At 35.6% G+C, this 23,577-nt stretch overlaps 2 protein-coding genes across 2 annotated transcripts; one reads left to right on the plus strand and one right to left on the minus strand.

Moving 5' to 3' along the window:
* Nucleotides 1-3,669: 3,669 nt before the first annotated feature.
* On the minus strand, nt 3,670-4,789 carry LOC114649455 (trace amine-associated receptor 13c-like). Its single transcript, XM_028798945.2, has one exon. The coding sequence runs from the start codon at nt 4,702-4,704 to the stop codon at nt 3,670-3,672; it is 1,035 nt and encodes a 344-aa protein (XP_028654778.1). The 5' UTR covers nt 4,705-4,789.
* A 6,002-nt stretch (nt 4,790-10,791) lies between these two features.
* LOC127526939 (trace amine-associated receptor 13c-like) lies at nt 10,792-11,893 on the plus strand. The gene has a single exon (XM_051924179.1). It carries the CDS (start codon nt 10,828-10,830, stop codon nt 11,848-11,850), a length of 1,023 nt encoding a protein of 340 aa, XP_051780139.1. The 5' UTR covers nt 10,792-10,827; the 3' UTR covers nt 11,851-11,893.
* Nucleotides 11,894-23,577: the final 11,684 nt, after the last annotated feature.

Genomic DNA, 23,577 nt, shown 5'->3' on the forward strand with positions numbered 1-23,577 from the left:
TGCTGCTGTGGAGGTAGGCATGGTTTGGCTTATATTAGGAAAGAATAAAATCAAAAAGCAGTCCTGCCTATATTTTAATTCTTTTTTAAGTACGGTGGAGTTTCTGGCCGAAGTTTGACTGACCACACTAACTTTAAGCCTTGGCTGACCTGACGTAGAATATCAAGTTACCTTATAGAGCTGAACTGTCAAGATTTTAAAAAAATAAATTTTAGATCAATTTTAGATCATTGTTTAACTTTTATTATGTATATTAATTAATAATTTATTTGTTATTATTTGTTTTTCACTTTAAAAAATTTTGTCCTGAGATTGATATGCCTTAAGTTCTTGATTCTACTGTAAGAGTGTAAGTGACATGTTTCATAAATGTGTTACTGACTGTGTGTGATGATGTCTTGAGCACAACCAAGGATCTGGATGGATATGGTAGGTCCACACTATGCATTGATACAATGTTATTTTTAAGCAATGTACATAGAGTAGATATTCTCCAAGCTATCCACTTTGCTTCCAAACTCCAAATGCATGATTTCAGATCAACTATCATCCCAAAATTCCCTTAGTGTGAGTGTGTATAGCTGTGTTCAACATTTATTAAAATCTAATTCTAGGAAGTCCCTATATTGTAAGAATAGACTACAGTATCCATAAATAAATGAAAATATGTTAATTGATACTCAAGAGGGCTGAGATACTCAACTGAAAAAAATTGTCACAACCAGGAGACATGTAAAATACAATAACTTTATAAAAATAATAATATACTATTAAACATAACATGTGGCACTTACATTGAATACAAACAACAACATTAACACACAAAGGTTGTAACACATAGAGGAAATAAACTGGCTAGTCCTAACTATAACCCAAGAGGAAAAATTAAAAACAAATCGAAAGGCCACATAAAACAAATATGCATTTGTTTCACACACATTACCAGTGGTATAGCCTGGGCTGTTGTAGTTAGTCACAAAGGTAAGGAAATGTATATCCAATGATTTTCTTTATTATAATTAAAATTATGGATTATTGAGCAGTGTACAAAATACCCCATAGTAATCAGGGGTGCCATTACTGCTCACTGAAATCTTATTCATGTATCTGGTACTATGGAATATCCACTAAATCAGCCATGGTTAATGTTATTACTTAGGATATGCATACCTTAAGTAGACATATCACATCATATACAGATTTGCACTCTGCACAAGCCAAGGTACCTGCACTTCTGACCACCAAGCATAGCACTCACTTCTTGTGTCAAATACACACTTAGACATTGTGTGTAAAAAACTAAAGTTGGACCGCTTTAGTCCTTTCCTAATGTTGAATGCCGACTAACTACATGTCAAAGGTTTTCTCACTTTGACTCTTACATAATTCTGTTGGTAATTCAAGTCTTACTGATGAACTCTGCTACAGGTTCATTACATTAATGAGTCTGGCTTCATACAGACATAACGAAATAAATTTTACCAATCAAATGGATGAAGGCAAATTCATCCCAGCCCTATCCTTATACTTTTTTGTGTTGCTTGTTGGCTAATAAAAAGTAATTTGTCAGCAATTTTTAAAAATTTGCATTATTTATTTATTTATTTTGAAAAACAACCTAATTTCTCTAAACATATGGAACAAATTTATTTGACTTCAATTACATTATTGTGCTTCAAGTAAGTTTATAATTTTTATTTTTTGCAAGTTAAAACAGGTGGGGTGTCTCCCTAACATGGACAGTGAACAGGAGCACTTGTTTGTTTTAATTAAACCCTAACTAGTACAAAGAACTATAATGCTGAACTAAAACAAACAAAACAAATAACGTATAAAATAAACAGGATGACAAAAAGAAAGAGAAAAAGAAAAATCAAAAAGAAGTAAAAAAGGAAGTTACAGAATTAGACAATCTGAAAAGTCTAAACTTAATTAGGAGAGATGACTAACTGACCTGTTCCAGACCTGCATTTAGGAATATAACTAGCTGAGTCACAATATTATTGCTATCTTAGATTCAAAGAGCAAAAACATGACTGCAGATATAATAATATAATACAGATAAATTGATAATTGTTAATAAAAACACACAGTAGGCTCCAGTAGCTGCAGAATCTGACACTTCATTTTTTTTTATGCTAGAATTTTGCATTTAAATTTCCTGCAGCATATTTAGAGTTACAGATTTTAGCTTTATGATGATTACAATAACAAAACAATGTATAGTTTAAACACACATAATAAACAGAAAGGAATGGTTTATTAAAACAATTTTATTTCTTATAATCATTACAGGAATATATTTATTTAAAAAGTCCAAAACAATGTGAGTTTATTCTAATAGTTGAATGGTGTTAAAAGAGTACAATAAGTGCAGCTTCATTTTTTAGTTAATGTTTAGATTTTATTGTCCAAATAAATCAAATCAAGTCAAATTCTCTTTAAGAAACTGAAGTGAACTATACCTCAATCTGTCTGTAAACACTTAACAAATCTCATCCCTGTTATGATAATATGTGTTGTTTTAACAGTTGCGTTCACAGCTTTACAGAAAGGGGATTTTCAAACTAACAAAATAATTAAATACAAATCAAGCATAGTATAGTGTACAATGAGCATCATATATTTCATTTTGACCTTTGTCAGAAATTTTAATCTACCTTAATAATTTTATTAATTCTTTGTAAATATAACAAATAAAACTAACGTTAATTGTATCCGCATTCATTTGAAACACATTTGACAGTCAAGTATACTGCTTTATTAATGAATCAAACCAGTTACTATATTAGTTATCTCTAATCTAAGGTAATCTAGAGAAAATATTGATTTAAATTTTATGTTACCTGAAATATATGGCTATAATTAAATGTAATCAGACACATTAATAAAAAAAAATGAGAGAAGACACTGCATTAGATTCTGCTCTCCAAAGAAAAAAATATCATTTAAACAGCTTTAGCAGCAGTGGAAACAAACTCATCCAAATTACTGTTGATAAGAGGATCACAGTAAATATTGAAACTGCAATTTGGCCCCGTAAACATTTTCCATACATATTAAAGTAATCATTATGCCAACTATTTTATTCCAAATAAGCAGTTTGTACAACTAAGCAGATATTATGCTCGAACATTTCTAAACATTAATATAACTGTTTATTGGAGACAAACATACAGAATTACATTTTTGAATATACATTTTTAATAATTAATATATACTCTTTGCAAGATCTGATGGCCACAAATAAAATAAATTAGTGCAGTCAAACAAAAATTTGAATATATGTATATTTTCTAAATTAGATTTCTACACCACAGTACCTCTTAATAGTTAAGGTAACATCAGAAAATGTGCATTTATTGTTGATTTCATAGCCTGAGTTTTATTTAAAAAAAAAAAAGTAAGAAAATAAAATCCTACATGCTTCATGTTGGTGGTCAAATGGATGTAAAGTATTATTCATATTATCGTATGAGTTGGCTTTTGACACTAACATGATTCTGTAAACCATCATTCTTGATTAAAACACCAACTGAATGTGTAAGACAGAAAATTCAGTGAGACTGGTTAGACTGACTGTGTGAAAAATATTCTCACTTAACAATTTTAATAATTTTAAACCTGAATATGAAGTTAAAACAAAACAATTTTATGATAACACAACAGTTAATGGTTTTCTGTTGTCAGATTAATTAAAGATGATGATGGGCTACAGATCCGAAAAGTTACTATGAGTTTCAAAGACTTCTGAAACCAAGGATAAAAGAATGCATAGATAATGGGATTTAAGCTTGAATTAAAATAACCTACCCAGCACAGAGCATGAATCACAAGTGAAGGATTGGGTACATTTGTATAGGGAACAATAAGAGTGAAAATGTAGTAAGGTACCCAACAAAGAAAAAAGACTGAAATTACTATTCCTAGTGTTTTTGCTGCTTTTCGTTCAGATTTTTTTGATACATTTTGCTTGTTTACTTCTGTGGATGCTATCTGCTGAGTCATGGAACTAATCACTCTTGCATGTCGTCTTGCCACAATGAACACATTTGTATAAAATACTAACATCAAAAAAAAGGGAATAAGTAATGTCATAAACGTGTCTACAACACCCCACTTTGAATTAAACACAAAAACACAGTCTCCAATGCAAGCTTTTAGTTCTGTAACACCATCAGCATTTCCCCTAAAATACAATATGGCCCAAGTGTAAAATACTGATAAAAACCAACTAAGTCCAATAACACCCCATGTAACAGGAATTGTTATTTTAGCGGTGTACAAAAATGGATAACATACTGCAAAATATCGATCAATAGCTATGAAAACAAGACTGCTGATTGAAGCAGAAGTGAGCACAAGATAAAATACAGAATGAAGGTAGCAAAATATATCCCCAAAATACCAGCAGGTTTCAATAGACTGAATAATAGTAAAAGGCATGACAATTAGACCTACTAGGAAATCGGCCACAGCCAGGGACAGCACAAGCAGGTTTGTCGGTGTGTGAAGCTGTTTAAAATGAGAGATAGAAATTATTACCACAAGGTTTCCAAAAATTGTAAGCATCACTGAAGCTGCTGCAAAAACGTAAAGAATAATGTATACAGCCACTGGTCTGACCTCTTTAGGGCAAGATATATTGCCGTAATGAAAACAGTATTGTACTTTTTGTAGCTCTTGCACTTCTGTAAGCTCCATTAAGCTTCAATCAGGAAAAAAAACTGTAAAGATTCTCTCAGTACTTGTGAGGAGGCAATTCAGAAAACTTCTGGAATGTAAACAGGCAGTTAAAGAGATATTTGTAGCCAGGAATGATGAGACCCTCCTACAAATACATGCTACCTGGTGCATCTATCTTCCTCTCTAGGGATTTTCAACTATAAGCTGTGTCTGCTTTTTTACCTGAAATTGTGATCTTCCTTTAATGAAAAGAATAATGATATTGTAGTATTTTATAATCAAAAATTTTATTTTAGTTTTTGCATTCACATGAACATTATGTATTTTCTTGATTTACTCACTTCTTTGGAAATAAAGAGTATCGGCATGAAGTTGAATTACTCATGAAAAATCTTACCCTTCTATAAAATTAAATATTTTTTAATACAATAATTTCATCAATGTTTTAGTCCAGTCTCTTACATTTATAATTACGTATTTCCATTTTCAGTGTTTCTCAAATCTGTTGTCATATCCAACAGCCACAATCCACTATTGTGTTTGTTTGGAGGAGCTTTGTGTTTGTAGATATATGCTATTTTATTACCATGTTTGTTTATTTCATTTATCCTAAGCCCCAGTATCGAGTAGCAAACATCAAACACTTGTTCCAACAACCTTGAACTGAATTGCATGCTAGCAATTTTATTTTTGTATTTCTCTACTTAAGGTATCTCTTTCATTTCATATTAATATACATGTATATACATTTTCATACTTGTGGCATGGAAAATTATGTTACTGAGAAAAAAGCCTATTCATGAATGGTTACTTCACTGTCTTGCAGGAAAACATCTGATAAGTAATCATTTTCAGATATTTTCCTGGCATTGCTATTTTTGTATCATTTAATGATAAACAAACATGTGTGCATTGGCTAAATAATGGAGAACCAGAAAGACTGCGCTGACACTGAGCGAAAAGACAACTTTCAGCTTTATTTGCCTCACTGTATACAAATCAGTAAAAAGATAAAAACTCTCATTTAACTTTCATTTCTACTTTTTAAGTTATTTACATTTAATTTGAGTAATACAAACAATCTGGATGAGTCTGAAATCCAGCAGATGCAGTCAAAACAGTCAAAACATTTTATTAAGCCAATCTTAGTAATCATATTTTATTTAATGAAGTATACTTACAATGCAATATATTGTTACTCAAGCAGAACGTACTACTTAACCACATAGAAAAAAAATCTTTCTTTTAATTTACTAATATAGAAATAATATGTCTACAAAATTGATGTTCATCATACTTTAAAAAATAATCTTACCACATTAGTATATTGAAGATTCTTTATAATTTGTAACACTAGATTATTAATGGTGCATTATATTATGTTACCCTATTAATGCAAACACAATTCAATACAATACAATACAATTTATTTTCATATAGAAAAAAAATTACACAAGAAGTGCCACAATGGGCTTTAACAGGGCCTGACTTCTGACAGCTCTCCTAGCATTTGTCAAGGTATGTATGTGCAGCAATAGAAATATATACTGTAAATACACAAAAATTCACATTTACTGTTATTGTTATGGTCTTTATTGTCATTGCACATGTCCAGTACAATGTAATTTACAGTGCAACTTTGAGAAAATCCATCCATCCATCCATCCATTTTCCAACCCGCTGAATCCGAACACAGGGTCACGGGGGTCTGCTGGAGCCAATCCCAGCCAACACAGGGCACAAGGCAGAAACCAACCCTGGGCAGGGTGCCAACCCACCGCAGGACACACACAAACACACCCACACACCAAGCACACACTAGGGCCAATTTAGAATCGCCAATCCACCTAACCTGCATGTCTTTGGAATGTGGAAGGAAACCGGAGCGCCCGGAGGAAACCCACGCAGACACGGGGAGAACATGCAAACTCCACGCAGGGAGGACCCGGGAACCCAGGTCCCCAGATCTCTCAACTGCGCTACCCACTGCGCCACCGTGCCGCCCACTTTGAGAAAATGAGATGCTATAAAAATATATATACATATAAAACAGTACATATAGTAAAAATGAGTAAGAAAGCGTTCTTTAAACAAAATATACAGGCAAACATAAAGAAAGGTAACCAGCCATCACATTAAAAATACTGTGTAAAATAATAATTAAAACAAATATGTATATAGTTAATGATTAAATTAGTTATTTAAATGACCATGGACATTACTTAATAATGCCAGAAACTTTATATGACAAGCATCGTTTAAAAACAGTTCAGAAAATCAATTATTTTGCATCCTTTCAAAATAATAATAATAACCACTGAATAAAAGGATCAGTTATGACATAATCACCTAATATTCCTTGGCTAGGACACCCTCTTTGTAAGCCAACACTTACTATCTATAACATTACTTTGCCCAGCTGTTGCTTGTCTAGTTTTAACCTTTATACTAAAAGATAAAGGAATGAAAGGCTACCCAATTACACCAATGCAATGGAGGAATTGTGAGTCCTATGCTGCGTTAGTCCTCCGAAATTATCCGTTGGAATGGTAGGTGAGAAAGCCATGGTGTCTTCATGTTGGATTTGAAAGAAAAACGAGACAGCCATAAACAATTAGCACCATACAAATAGCAGTACTGGCATGATCTGGAATGGAAATAATGAAGAGTAACCTACATAAATAGAAAGCCATAAACCCTAACTCGCCAAAGGAAAGAATCGGCATAGCCTTGGAATCACAATCAGTTCTCTACATGTTCTTCATCATTTAATTTGATTATTCATTGCCTAATTATATTTTTTATCTTTATTCTATGCAGGTGTGCAATGATCGTCTTTAATGTTTATGGTTTATATATTTTTAAAGTGAAAATCAGTTAAAAATTATGAGATGCCAATGACATCATGCATATTTAGATATCTTATCACACAGCACACAAAGAAACATCCATCCATCCATCCATCCATTTTCCAACCCGCTGAATCCGAACACAGGGTCACGGGGGTCTGCTGGAGCCAATCCCAGCCAACACAGGGCACAAGGCAGGGAACCAATCCCAGGCAGGGTGCCAACCCACCGCAGGACACACACAAACACACACTAGGGCCAATTTAGAATCGCCAATCCACCTAACCTGCAACTCTTTGGATTGTGGGAGGAAACCGGAGCGCCCGGAGGAAACCCACGCAGACACGGGGAGAACATGCAAACTCCACGCAGGGAGGACCCGGGAATCGAACCCAGGTCCCCAGGTCTCCCAACTGCGAGGCAGCAGCGTTACCCACTGCGCCACCGTGCCGCCCCACAAAGAAACAATTCAGTGTATTTACTAATAAAAAGAATCAAAAAGAAAACATCTAATCACAGTGCCACAAATAATGATTTTTATTGTTTTTTTAATTCACTTTAAATCACAATGCACAACACCATCTTACATAGAATTTGCCTGAATAAGGATGCTATTTAATAAAAATATACATTTGAGGTGTGCAGTGTTGCTCACCCAAAAAATTCTTGGTGCAGCAAAGATAGGATTGAAAAATGAGGGATGACAAATTGCCCATAATGTGCAATGAAACTCCACTAAAAGTGTTACTGCTGTAAGCATAAACAAAAAACGTTATAAGAAGTCCAGCAAATGTAATATTAGCCCATTTTTAACAGAGTGAAATAAGGGTGAATTAGACTTTTAAATATGTAGTCTTGGAAATTAGTAGAAACCATATTTATTTTTACTGGTATTGATTTATTAGCACCACAGATTTTTTTAAACAATACCTAGACGCATTACTGTTGACAATTAAAAAAAGGAGTGAGATTTATACATTTCTGTTCATAACACTGAAATGAGCAAGCAAAATTTAACCAGACACACAAATAAACCATTAAATCAATTAGCTATTTTAATGTACTCTTCTTTGATATTATGATTAAAATGATGGTCACAAATTCCTCTTTTAAGTGTTTCACCAAATTATACACATAATAATACATACTTTAAGCTCAATGCCTTACATTGTTCACATGACAAACAAATTTAAACTGTTATGTGAAATAACACGCTCTGAAACAAATTTATGAATTAACTAAGGGTATCAAATATAAATAAATTACAGATTGTTTACTGCTTTAATTGCAGGCAGAAATCAATATCTTATTCTAAAGCCATATGTGACAGTTCTGAGGCACCACTAGATGTCTCCCAGGATTAAGAATGGAAAAAATAATGAGGGCAACAGAAAAACAAATGAGGAAAATAAAGCAAAGCAAGTAAATCATAATCAAGAAAATTGCCATACAATATGTATCTGCTTTTGCTTATTTGGAATAATAAACACATTTTCATAAACTTAAAATGATGGCCAGTCAAAAACTACAAAAACATATTATAGCAGATAAGATTAGGGCGCAGTAATTTTATTAAATGGGTATAATTTGTTTTTGGTGGGTGCAATTTTTTGGGTATTACTCAATTGTTTATATTTCAGTTCACACCAAATATCTTGAGACACAAAGATATTATTTATGTAAATACTCAGTATGAAAAAAGGAATCATGTGACATTAGCAATTGAGGCTTTTCCTAGTTATCTGCAAGGAACTTGCTTCACATTCCTGCTCCTAAAAGGATGAGCATAATTTGCAGGGCAGTACACAGCATTCATTCATTCAAGTCAAGTCAAGTCAAATCAAGTGATTTTATTGTCATACCATCCATACATACTATTAGCACAAAATAATATTCCCCAGGACCGTGGTGCAACAAATTCTAAACACAGAACAAGGGCAAGATAGGTAAAGAACTACTGGATACTACTGCATTCAGATTTGAGGGCAGGGACAGCACAGAGTTCAGAGTGTGGAGTGCCAAGGGGTAGCAGCTGTTGCAGAACCTGGCAGAACTGGTTCAGATGCTACAATACCTTCTGACAGATGGAAGTGAGACAAAGAGACTGTGAGAGGGGTGAGAGTGGTCCTTCAGAATGTTGTGGGCTTTGCAGATGCAACTCTTTATAAACATGTCTTTAATGGAGAGCAGAGAGGTCCCAATGATCTTTTCTGCTGTGTACACAATCCCTTGTAGGACGTTGTGATCAGAGATAATGTGATTCCCAAACCAGACAGAGATGCAGCTGGTGTGAGGGTGCTCTTGATGGTGCCCCCGTAGAATGTGGTGAGAATGGGGTGAGGTAGGCTTGCCTTCTTAGGTCGCTAAAGGAAGTGTAGATGCTGGTGTGCCTTCTTGGATTATGAAGGTGGTGGTACTTGACCAGCTCCCCCACGGAGCCCTCAATGTGCAGTGGCCTGTGGACAGCATGGGCCTTCCTGAAATGCACACTAATCTGTTTCCTCTTGCCTAAATTAAGAGACAGATTGTTGCACTTGCCCCAGTCATTCATTCATTTATTAATTTTTTTATCAGCATCGAGTAGCCACTTGCCCTTTTATTTTGTATTTCTGTCTGATAGACTTAAAACCCACTATGATATACACACTATATTTTAGTATTGGAAATCATAACACTGAATAAAATAAATAAATAAATATCACTTTATTAATGGGGAACTTTTGGCTAGTCTAATGATTTCTATTAGAAAGCAGACAATCATATGGCACACTCACACACATTTACTCATAGTGAGTCATTTCAAAACTGTCAATTCCTGCACATTTTTTGGATATGCATATGAGTATATAACGAAAACTCATATAAACTTGAAATGAATACGTAAACTTTACCCATTCAGTGACATGCCTGAAAATTAAAGTCAAGCCCTGAGATTTTAAAGACAGTACCATTCTGCTGTGAATGTTGTGATTTTTTTTATTTAGAAAATAACATTTATATGCCTGAAGATTTAGGTTTTTGTTGGCAAATTATTACTGGCAACTGTCATTGACATATATTTCAAAATGTGAAAAAATCACATTCATTTTCTATACATTGTTCATATTTCCCCTGATTAAAAGACAAAAAAGACATTTTGCAATGCACTGCCATGTCAGTTAAACTCATGAATATTAGTGGGAGGTTCTAACGTCAACTTCTATAAATTACAGCTTACAGATGTGAATTCCTCAGTGAAGCTAATAACAACCTAAAGTCATTCCTCAACAACAATATGAACTATTAAAACTGAATGGATCTGAGTGAACAGCAGACGGTGCATTACTGTTCAGATTCTGGAAATGCTTCTTGCTTCAGAGAAATACGAGCAACATCAGTGTGTGTGATACTCTACCTGATTTCAGGAGCAGTGGTAATGATTACAATTGCCGGAAACCTGGTGGTTATCATTTCCATTTCACATTTTAAACAGCTTCACACACCAACTAATCTTCTTGTGCTCTCTTTGGCCGTGGCAGATCTGCTCATAGGTGCAATTGTAATGCCTTTCACAGTTATTCAGTCTATAGAAACCTGTTGGGATTTTGGACACATATTTTGCTTTTTTTATACATTTTGCCTCGTATTGCTAACATCAGCTTCTGTAAATAATTTGGTGTTAATAGCTGTTGATCGATACTTTGCTTTGTGTGACCCATTTTTTTACTCTAGCAAAATAACAAATAACTTAACTTTGCTTCTTATTTTATTTTCATGGATCATAGCTTTGTGTTACACAGTAGCAGTTGTTTATTTTAAAGTAAATTTGGAAGATGCAGAAGGATTTAATAATTGCTCAAATAACTGTCTATTTGTGTTAAATCCAGCTTGGGGCTTAATTGATCTCATGTTTTCATTTCTTTTGCCCTGTTTTGCAATGTTATGTTTATACACAAGAATATTTTTTGTTGTAAAAAAACATATAAGAGCTATTCATTCTATAACGGTTCAGGTAGGCGCTAATAATGGGAAACAAAAAGTTGCAAGTTTTTCAGAACGAAAAGCTGCAAAGACATTAGGAATTGTAGTGATTGTGTTTTTTATTTGCTGGGTGCCATACCACATTTGTACAATTATTGATTCTTATATGGATTATTCAGTCCCCTCTCTTCTAATGTATATTTTCTCATGGCTCATCTATATTAATTCCAGCATGAATCCAATAATATATGCGTTATTTTATCCATGGTTCAGAAAATCATCAAAACTAATTATAACTTTAAAGATCTGTAGTCATGCATCTTCCTTAATCAACCTGTATTCTGAAAGCCATTAGTTCATATTATAATTTGTGAAAAACATGAGTATCTGCTTTTTATTATGCTTTGTCTTCCTCATGTGAATTAGTGGCCTATAACTAATATAATGTAATGTATGTTAATGTGGAATAAAGTAATATAGTATGCTTAAATGATATTCACCTTATTTATTTATTCTGTATCATTAATATACTGTATTGTTACAGAAAGGAAACATACAACACTATGGCCAGTGAGCTTGTATTCCAGACACATATTATGTGGTGATGTCATAGAGGATTTAAAGTGAGTTTTGTAGAATGAGTTCTGATCCCCAGACTGTAAAAAGAGTAAGGGGAAAATAACATTTTGGGAAAGAAACAGAGGGAGAAGGAGGGAAGGAGAGTGGCCCCTTTAAGTGAATGGAAGAATGAATTTCCAGAGGTATACAATGTTACCTACCAAAAAGCAAACAGAGCAATGTTACTTGAAATTGGTGATTACATGGACCATTTAAAATAATAGCGTACAGTGTTGCAACTAAATGCTGAAGTTAAAATGCACAACTTTAAATGATTATGTGTTTAAATGGAAAACTCGTAAAGAACACCATCATAGAAGAAGAAGAAGATTTAAAACATAGAAGGAGTTTTTCCAATTAGATGCAAGTAAAACTTTTAACATTTTAAGCTTTAACATTAAAAGACTAATAATGAAAGGGTATTAATAAAGCAGGTAACTAAGGAATAATCTGCTGCATTACTACTCTCTGTGATTTCTAAAAAAGACTGGTCATTGGCATCCTGGAGGGGAAACTTGTAAAATTACATTGCAAGTTTGATGTAAGCAAAACAGATATGGAATATCCAATGGGTTTATCAGGCAGGTTTATAAATTCAATTAATTTATCACCTTTGCATATTTATACTCTGTCAAATGTATTGCTACTTAGACGTGAACAATGAATTAAGTATTTGAACGGAGGTTGTTAACCAAAATGAATATATACTGCAACTATAGTATGTCTTATTTGTAGCTATATACAGGTAAGGTGCTTATAGGTAGGGTGGCCCAGACAAATAAAGTATCTCTCTTAACTGTAGATGAGAACACAATGTTATACTTTAATTTTCTTTTAATACGTGTTATTGATTTTAACACTACAGTTTAATAAAACTCCCACAGCTTGGGAAAAATATACTATAAATACTTCACCAAATCCCACATACAGATATACACTTCAGGGATAAGATAATTTATTCAGCTAAAAGATTTTTTGTCATCTAGAGAAATTTCAATCAGCACAATAGCTATCATCACTACCAAACAGCATCATAGCTCTGTCAGATTTGTCTATGCTTCTGTGTGTTCTTTCTTGTGCATTCTAGTGTTCTGCCACATCACAGAGATTTGGGTGTTGAGGTTTTCCGTAATGAACTAGAATCACATCTGAAGATGGATAATAAATTACCATGTAATCCTGATGAGGTCCTGTAATGGAAACAGTGAAATCAAAAATGAATGAATTTGTAATTTAATATCCATTGTACAGTTCAACCTGTGGTTTAACATCTTTTTAAATTAACCATAGGGTTCTATTTGTCTAAGAAAGAGAGTAATGTTTATCTTTATTTAACCATAAGATAATCAATGCAGTATTATAATTTGGGAAGAAGAGTAGAACGGTTTAAAGTTAGGGGTCAGAAAAATCAGTCCTCGAGGCCATAGTGCCTGCAGATTTTTGTTGCAACACAATTTCTTAATGAGAAATCAATTACTGCTGTTGAGGCATTTATTGCTCAAGTAGTATTTTTATTCTTTATTTTATTTGTCTAGTTTGTTAAGATTCCCCAACCTTAATTGCTTATTTTAACTCTTAAACAGACACATTCACTGTTTTAATTTGTTTCTTATTAGAAATCAAATGCAAAAAATCAAAGGAACCTGCAGTTCTCCATCTAATTTGTTTCATTTCACATATGTGTGTATTTGTGAACTGTCTATTTTAATAAAACATTTGTAAGGAAACTGAAGAAACAAAAGTAAATGACTGAGAATTATTACTCAGTCGCTTCAGGCTACAAATCATATGGATGATATCCTTAGAAAGCAGAAAGAAATCTATGATATAAAAAAGACCTGACATGGCAGAATGAAAATACTAAGAAGCTATAAAATTAAATAAGATCTATTATTGAGAAGGACTGCTTTCTAATTAAACAGTCATGTTGGAACAAAAATCTGCAGCTACTATGGCCCTCCAGGACTGATCTTCATCCCTTGTTTAAAGCATCTGAAACCAAAATACAGGTAAAACCTTGGATTTTTGAGGCACAACAGCATTCGTAGCCCCAAGTTAATTATTGTAAACGCTACATAGAGGAATAATAGCATAAAACTAAAATGAAAGCCCACTCTTTTTGAACTTTGAGCTCATTACAAAAGTTATTTTTAGCCATTTTTAATGTTTGTTGTCTATATAGAATGATATACCTCAAGAGTCATAAGTTATCCTCCACTCATCACTGTGACCCATTAATCTTAAAACTCATTCTTAGTAGCTTATAAGCACAATCCACTTCTTCCCCTAGACCTCAGAGTCCATAGACCTTATCATTTTTTCTCAAATATTATTTTTAATAGTTTGCTTTTTGCTGATGTTGTTTTTTGTTTAATAAATATAAAAAATAGTATATCACTGGCAGCACAGTGGCGCAGTGGTAGTGCTGCTGCCTCGCAGTAAGGAGACCTGGGTTCGCTTCCCAGGTCCTCCCTGCGTGGAGTTTGCGTGTTCTCCCTGTGTATTCATGGGTTTCCTCCGGGTGCTCCGGTTTCCTTCCACATTCCAAAGACATGCAGGTTAGGTGGATTGGCGATTCTAAATTATCCCTAGTGTGTGCTGCGTGTGTGTGTGTGCCCTGCGGTGGGCTGGTGCCCTGCCCAGGGTTTGTTTCCTGTCTCGTGCCCTGTGTTGGCTGGGATTGGCTCCAGCAGACCCCTGTGACCCTGTAGTTAAGATATAGCGGGTTGGATAATGGATGGATGGAGTATATCAGTGGATGACTTCTAATATCGTGTCTTATTTGAAAGTAATACTAGCATAAGAAGCTGCTTTGTAATGATGCCCACTGATTATGAAACCCAAAAGAGATATGGAAGACTTGTCTTTGCTTCAAGTAGATCTTACATTCTTTATTCTTCTTAAATCTCTGACATTTATAGAAATTTCTGTAAGTCTATTTCTGTAAATTGGTGTTTGAAGCACATGCTGAAGTATGGAAAATTGACAAGTCTTGGGCCAATTTATTTCACTTAATAAAAAAGTGATTTTAAGAGTAAAGATACATGTCAATACATGTAAAACAGCTGGGATTAAATTAGATTATAATGAACAATTATCTAGAAATGTACAGAATAAATTTTTACTCATGCTCAGGAATTGGAGCAACATCAAATATCATTTTCTAAAAGTCGTGGTAACTCTGACTGAAATGAAAAAAGTTTAACATATGTAGGTGGTAATATTTTGAGAATAACAATAAAAACAGTAATCTGACTTTTCTTTTCATTATTATTTATTTATTTATTTATTTATTATTGTCATTATTTATTTATTTATTGGTCAATTGATTGATTGATTGATTGATTGGCTGTATTATCTGTACTGAGAGGCTGTATTCTTGTTCTTTATGTTTCTGCTGCTGTATGCATTTGAATTTCCCCATGTGATTAATACAGTTTATCTAATCTAAAATAATAACGTGTCAATATATATTCATTCATTAATAGTTCATGGCATGTCTCAACCTGTCAATCCCAATTCAAGGTTGCTTCAATTCAAAGCCTGAGCCTCTGCTCACAAAAAAAAATTGCAAAGCAAGAACCAATTGTTGACTGGACACCAGTCTGTTTCCAATCAGCCTAGCATGCATATCTTTAAGATGGAGTATCAATGGCAGAAAAAAGAAAGTACTCTAAAATGCAAAGAGTCGATGAACAAACTAAACACTGCATATTTCCAACGTCCATGGACCAAATACAATACCTGTTCATTGTTTGTGTTGATTGTGAATGCTCTCCCTGTAACTGTGTAGTCTCTCCTTCGGGTATTCTGGTTTTCAACACAGATCTCCCCAGATATGTATTTGTAGGCTAATTGGTGATTCACACCCTTTGAGATGTGTACATGGGCTAGATCCTCAATGGACTGATGCTTTGTCCAGGGCTGTTTTCTGTCTTGCCTATCTCACCCCTCTTTGTACCTGAATAGTATTAACTTTGTTTGAGAATTGTATACTTTATTTGTATATAAAGCATTAATGGCCATTTTCTGTAAAAGAGATACATTGGTGGTTTGATTATGCAAACTGTTAATTCAGCAAGTCTGGTAATTTTTATAACTGAAGGGTCAGTTAATTCCATTAATGCACACATGGATTAAATGATGAAGAAATAATTGGGTACAAAAAACTTTATTCAATTCACAGCTGCATAGGCTATAGCCTAGCATAACATATTCAAGCATATTATATCATAGCGTATCATATACAAGTTGTATGTCAGCCATTTCATAGCATTCTCATGCACACACCTAAAGTCACTCATACATGTCCATGTAACAAAATTCACCTGTTTGTGAAAATCTTACCACTTTGTGATGTGGGAAAAAAAACTGTCCAGAGATAAACCTACAAATACATTGGGAGAAAGTGGAAAATCAAAATGATCAAAGTGGAGCATATGATATTATTTATCTTGATTTTCAGAAAGTATTTGATAATTTGCCACATGAGAGGTTGGGCATCAAATTAAAAGAAGTGGGAGTTCAGGGTGATATTTTCAGATGGGTGCAGAACTGGCTTAGATACAGGAATCAGAGGGTGATGGTGCGAGGAACCTAATCAGAATTGGCCGATGTTAAGAGTGGTGTTCCACAGGGGTCAGTGTTAAGGATGCTGCTATTTTTAATATATATAAATGATTTAGATAGGAATATAAGTAACAAGCTGGTTAAGTTTGCAGATGATAATTTAATGTCAGTAAATGTAAAGTATTACACATAAGAAGTAAAAATGTTAGGTTTGAATACACAGTGGGCGGTTGGAAAATCGAGAATACACCTTATGAGAAGGACTTAGTCCAAACTGGCAGATCTGGGACTTCCATCACTCACCTGCAGTTGGATACTAGACTTCCTGTCTGGTCACTCCCAGAGGGTCAGGCTGGGTCTCCACACATCTACTGCTCTCAGCCTCAACACTGGGACGCCGCAGGGTTGTGTGCTCAGCCCGCTCCTCTACACCCTCTACACATATGACTGTGTCCCCACTCACCATAGCAACAAGATTATAAAGTTCGCGGATGACACGACGGTGGTCGGACTCATCTCGGGCAAGGAGGGTGAACTAGCATACAGGGACGAGGTGGAGCGACTGTCAGAGTGGTGCACAGTCAATAACCTGCTCCTCAACACCAAAAAAACAAAGGAGCTTGTTATTGACTTTAGGAAAAACAAAACTGACATCCAGCCACTCATCATTGGCGGGGCCTGTGTGGAGAGGGTCCCGGTGTTCAGGTTTCTGGGTATGGAGCTGGAGGATGACCTGACCTGGAGCGCCAACACCAAGGAGCTGCTAAAGAAGGCTCAGCAGAGACTGTATTTTCTGAGAATTCTCAGAAAGAACCATCTCCCAAAAAATCTGCTCCTTGCTTTTTATCACTGTTCCATCGAGAGTGTGCTCACGTACGGACTGTGTGTGTGGTACGGCAGCTGCACTTCCTCAGAAAAGAAAGCGCTCCACAGGGTCGTCAGGACAGCGGAGAGAACAATTGGTTGTACCCTCCCCACTCTGGAACAAATCTACACGTCCCGATGCCGCAAAAAAGCAATTGACATTTCACAGGATTCATCACATCCCGGTCATTGCCTCTTCCAGCTTTTGCCATCGGGCAAGAGATACAGAGCTATGAAAACCAGGACAAACCGCCTTAAAAACAGCTTTTATCCGAAAGCAATCATGGCCCTGAACTCAGAATAAAACTGCTCCATATTATTCTACCAATGTGCAATATAGACCTATCTATCTAAACTATCGATTTCCTGACAGTGTTCAGAATCCATTAAGAAGGCAAACAGAATGTTAGGTTATATAGCACAATGTGTGGAGTACAAGTCTAAGGAGGTTACGCTCAAGCTTTATAATGCACTGGTGAGGCCTCATCTGGAATACTGTGTGCAGTTTTGATCTCCAGGCTACAAAACGGACATAGCAGCACTAGAAAAGGTCCAGAGAAGAGCGACTAGGCTGATTCCACGGTTACAGGGGTTGAATTATGAGGAAAGTTTAAAAGAGCTGAGCCTTTACAGTTTAAACAAAAGAAGATGACTGAAGTGTTTAAAATTATGAAGGGAATTAATACAGTGGATTGAGACTGTTATTTTAAAATGAGTTCATGAAGAACACGTGGGCACAGTTGGAAGCTTGTTAAGGGTAAATTTCGCACAAACATTAGGAAGTTTTTCTTTACACAAAGAGCGATAGACACTTGGAATAAGCTACCATGTAGTGTGGTAGACAGTAAGAGTTTAGGGACATTCAAAACTAGACTTGATGTTTTTATGTAAGAAATAGGTGGATAGGACTGGCGAGCTTTGTTGGGCTGAATGGCCTGTTCTTGTCTAGTTCTAATGTTCTAAAATCCTAGAAGGATTGTAACCAGACCAGCTGTGGAATCTAGCCATTTATAAAACAAATAAAGGGAACATGGTTTAAAATGCAATGGGGCGCGACTGAACTGGAAGCTGTCAGATTGATTTCTATATCACCCCTGCATATAGCTGTTACAAATAGACTAATGAATAAAAAGCAATAAAGCAGGAAAAAGCTAAAAATGCATTAATTGGGTATATGAATAATAATTCTACAGTTTAAAAAATGAATTAATGCAAATTCAAGATCTGTACCTAATTTTATTGCCACCACTCAAAAATGCATAGCATATTTCACAAAAGTATTGCATTATTTTGCAATAATTATTGTGAGATGTCACAAAAGTATCACATTATTTCAAAAAACTATTGCCTGCTGTAATTGGTGGCATCATACTTGCACATGCTTCAGTTGTCTAGTGGCAGCTAGTGAGGAAGAGATTCAGAACATTCCTAGCACACAGTTAAGTGATAAACATAAGAAGCATCACAAATTTGACAAACAAGAGAAGAATATTCAATCCATCAAGTCCATTTGTTTAGCTAATCTGTCCCAATATCTTATCTAAGTTCTTGTTAAAAGTTGTCAAGGTTTCTGCTTCAATTACATTAAGAGTTAAGAATCAAGAATCAAACAGAGATTATAGGCATATAGTATATGTTTATTCCTACATGTGCTGAGGGGTAAATTTAACCATTCCAGGTTAGGGTCACAGAAAGCAGCATTGGGTGAAAGGGAAGAGCCATCACTGTGGACAGTATACTAGTCCTGTGCAGGGATCGACTCAGTGTCATGTAGAAAACAGTGTGCTCCATGCAACCCAGTAACAGAAACCTGAAAATAAAGTATCTGTTTACTTTTCAAAACCAGTTGCTGTAGATTTATTTGGAAACTGGGTGATCTGGTGGTGCAGTGTCTAGTGTTCATGCCTTGAATCTTTGGGGGCTGAAGTTTAATATTTAGCCTTGTAACTGATGACGTATTTGTGCGCATTGATTGTAATATGCGAATGTGTCCAGTGAATTACAGGGGCACCTTCCTGGGCTGATATCTGCCCTGGACCCCATCCTACAAACATAGGATCTGCATAATTTCCAAAAGACACAAAACAAAAGGACAAACATGCTTGCATTCATGCAACTGGTGGCATCTTCTCCATGAACATCTGCCTTATGTGAAAACATATAATAATACTTCCAGTATGGTAATAATGAGACAGACTATTGATAAAACCTAAGTCTTACACAGCTAATTGAACAAATGATGTGAGATGCTACTATAGTAGTTGCAGATTTATGGTATATGATACAAATATGCTTGTAATAACAGAATCATACCTAATCTTACTTAGAAACCTCTAAATGTTACTACAGTACTCGTACTGCTTGTTGTGAATATATATATATTTTTTTGATTACAGGCAGAAATTCAGCAGAAGATAAACATTAAGATAAATATAACTACTTTTAAAAAGTAATAAGCACCAGTGTCCACCAAAATCTGGCAGTTCTACCATTCATTTATATCTGTGAATGTTTTTACATATAAGTAATGCTTTATCCAAGTTTTTTTTTTTTTTTTTTAATTTTTAAGAACAGAAACATTGCACAGACGTTTACTAACTTAACCATTACTGTCACTGTTCTCTTAAACATCTAAAATTGCCTTGCTAATACATGTTAGACAAAGGAAATAAAGTGGTGCCACAGCAATGATGGAAATAAAGTAGTTGCCACAGCAAATTGAAGTTAATGAATAGGCACTAAGGTGATGTCTGAACATACTAGTATAAAGTTACAAAGTAGCCACCACACTCTTACAGATCACTTGCTACTTAATTAGAAAATTACAAGTTTTTGTGTACTTTGGTGTTTGCCTGTTGTCTGATCTGTAAATTACCATCCCAGAATGTTAACACCTGTTGAGGATCAGCTTTCCACAGTGTATATCCTCTTGTCACAGTCTTAGACATGTTGTCATAAATATGTAAGTCAAGTGCAGTCTGCACTCACTTATGCTTTTACGCTATCACACAAAAATACACTACAGCAGGTCTCAAAACACATTCAAGTTTTTTCTGTATGTAGAGAACCTAAGATTAGACATGACTCTTCTTTACCAAAAGCAGCTGAGACAGACACAAAGAAACCTACATCTGCTGTTTAATTGAAAAGTAAACTGGTTAATAAAAGGAATGTTAAGATTTTCATATTTGCATAAAGTGTGAAAAAAAATTTACATTTTAATCACTGAAAACTGTTTAAAAGCAATTTCATTTTTGGACAGTATGCAACCAAGTACATTACAAAATGATTTTACTGTAATAAGCAAGGGGCAATCACGGTGCAGTAACTGGGACTGGGACAAGGATAAGTAAAATGAAATATTGAGTATTAGCATGTTTGTTTAAGTAATGTTGTGCATTATATAATATGTATAAATCATTTATGAACATTTAGATGTAGCGTAATCTAAGTGTAATTTGTCTTAATTAGAGTATCGTATTACAAAGTTAAAAAAAGAAAAATATTAACATACTATTGTATTAGGCGGCAGGGTGGCGCAGTGGTAGCACTGCTGCCTCGCAGTAAGGAGACATGGGTTCGCTTCCCGGGTCCTCCCTGCATGGTTGTTTGCATGTTCTCCCCGTGTCTGCGTGGGTTTCCTCCGGGCGCTCTGGTTTTCTCCAACACTCCAAAGACATGCAGGTTAGGTGCATTGGTGATCCTAAATTGTCCCTAGTGTGTGTGTGTGCACCCTGCGGTGGGCTGTGCCCTTCCCTGCACTCTGTGTTGGCTGGGATTGGCTCCAGCAGACACCCATGACCCTGTTGTTAGGATATAGCAGGTTGGATAAAGGTAAACATCACTTACTACTGTCACACATGTGCGCATGGGAGGCAGCTAAAGGGCTTGAATAAGGGCAATTCCGAATCAAACCAGGATGTGGCAGAGTGCACTGACTCTTTTTCTTCCTTTCTTGCAGACCATTCACGGGAGATTCCACCTGGCCCTCTTGACATCACTTCCGGATCCGAGCCTATGGAGGAAGACCTTGCTGGCTCCAGCCCCTGTGATGTCATGTCCGGGCTCGAGTCTTGTGAGCCCGACCCCTTTGACCTCACTTCCTGTCTTCCCCTTTAAAAGCCTCCACCTTTTCCCTATTTCCTCAGTTCTGTTTTTGACTCGGTTTTGTGCACATCAGTGCTATTTATATTTTTGCAACTTTGCAGCCAGGACACCATACGGTCCAGGACACATATACGGGTGGCTGCCCCAAACCTTGTTATGACTCAGAGTAGAGTTTCTGACACTACATTTCATGTTTCTCACAGATAGAAAAACACTTTGATCGATAAATATATCACTGCACAACAGATTTTTTGAAAAGTCTTGCTTCCTGAAAAGTTTTTGCTGATTGTGACACATACCTACTGGGTATGCACTAGTATAGTTTTGGTTTTACTGTATCACATAGGAACTCTGAGAAACAGACATTTATATGTTTACTGACAATAATGTATTTAGTAATGTTTATGTTTCATATAAGCTATTAAATTCAAAAGAATTAAAAGTGTATTGCTCCTGATTTTCTTTTGTATTCAATTTATGATGCATCACCTGGTAGTGTCCAACAGTAGTCAGCAAGCATTGACGGATTCCAGTTGCCCTGGTATCGTTTCTCATTTTTCTCGAGATTTGCAGGGAAGAAGTCCAAGTGTGAGTAGAGGAAATGAATATTGAGTGACATGTTGCACTTCATTGTCTTGAATGCTTTGAGAAGTTTGTTTACCAGCTGAATGTAGTTCGGGGCTCTGTAATTGCCCAGAAAATTGTCAACAACATCTTTGAAGGCTTTCCAGGCAATTTTTTCCGGCCCAAATAACAGATCTTCAAACCGCTTGTCACTCATAACATGTCTGATTTGGGGGCCAACAAAAATACCCTCTTTGATCTTGGTGTCAGTTATTCTTGGGAACATCTGTATTAAATAAGGAAAACCTTCACCTTCCTTGTTCAGTGCTTTCACAAAATTCTTCATGAGTCCCAGTTTTATGTGAAGAGGAGGCAAAAATATCTTTGCCGGGTTGACAAGCGATTCATGTCCCACATTTTTCTGTCCTGGAACTAACTTTTTACGGAGTGGCCAGTTCTGTCAATAATAGTGCAACTCTTTGGCACAGCTGTCCCTTTTGCAGATGAAACAACAGTACTTCGTATAGCCGAGCTGCAGTCCTAGTAACAGAGCAACGACTTTAAGATCTCCACAGATATTCCAGTTGTACCTTCTATACTGGACATACTTCAGCAACAGTTCCATATTCTCATACGTTTCTTTCATGTGTGCTGCATAGCCAACAGGTACTGAAGGAAAAACGTTGCCATTGTGTAGCAGAACAGCTTTCAGGCTTAACATTGATGAATCAATGAAGAGACGCCACTCTTCCGGATTACAACCCAAGGCCGAGAACAATCCTTCAATGCCACAACAGAAACAGAGACTGTCGACTTGTGCCAAAAATTTGGTGATATCATGATGTTGGCCTCGAAACACAGAAATTTTCATACCTGGTGACAGCAAACACCATTCCTGCAGTCTCGAACCCTGCAGCTCGGCTTTTGCTTTTGACAGACCCAAATCTCTGACCAAATCGTTCAATTCAGACTGGGTCTCATTGCTGAAGGCAGATTAGAATATTCAATTGACTTCTTGTTTTTTGGCAGAGAAACCAGACACATTAATCAAACAGAAGTAACAGTTCGTCACATCGTCTTTCTGTTCTCGCCATATCATCGGAACAGCAAACGGCATTGTTTTTCGAGAGCCTCCGAGACAGGCTCTCAGACTGACAGCAAATGTCCTTGTCTTCATCACCAATTTTGCAGCTGAAATACAGATGATAAGTTTCTTCACAAGAGCAGTCATCCAACGTCTCTGAGGTGCAAGTGTATATTCACCACAGATATAGCAGAATGTATTGCGGCTGTTACTACATTGACAAGATATATCGCCCGACACCAAAACGTCTATAGCATCAAGCTTACTTACTGTTAT

Source organism: Erpetoichthys calabaricus, chromosome 3 (genome assembly GCF_900747795.2).
Source record: "Erpetoichthys calabaricus chromosome 3, fErpCal1.3, whole genome shotgun sequence".
Taxonomy (NCBI): Eukaryota; Metazoa; Chordata; class Cladistia; order Polypteriformes; family Polypteridae; genus Erpetoichthys; species Erpetoichthys calabaricus.

Bases quoted from the DNA above. Each gene is read 5' to 3' on its own strand.
- LOC127526939 (XM_051924179.1), top strand. From the start codon at position 10,828: ATGGATCTGAGTGAACAGCAGACGGTGCATTACTGTTCAGATTCTGGA.
- LOC114649455 (XM_028798945.2), bottom strand. From the start codon at position 4,704: ATGGAGCTTACAGAAGTGCAAGAGCTACAAAAAGTACAATACTGTTTT.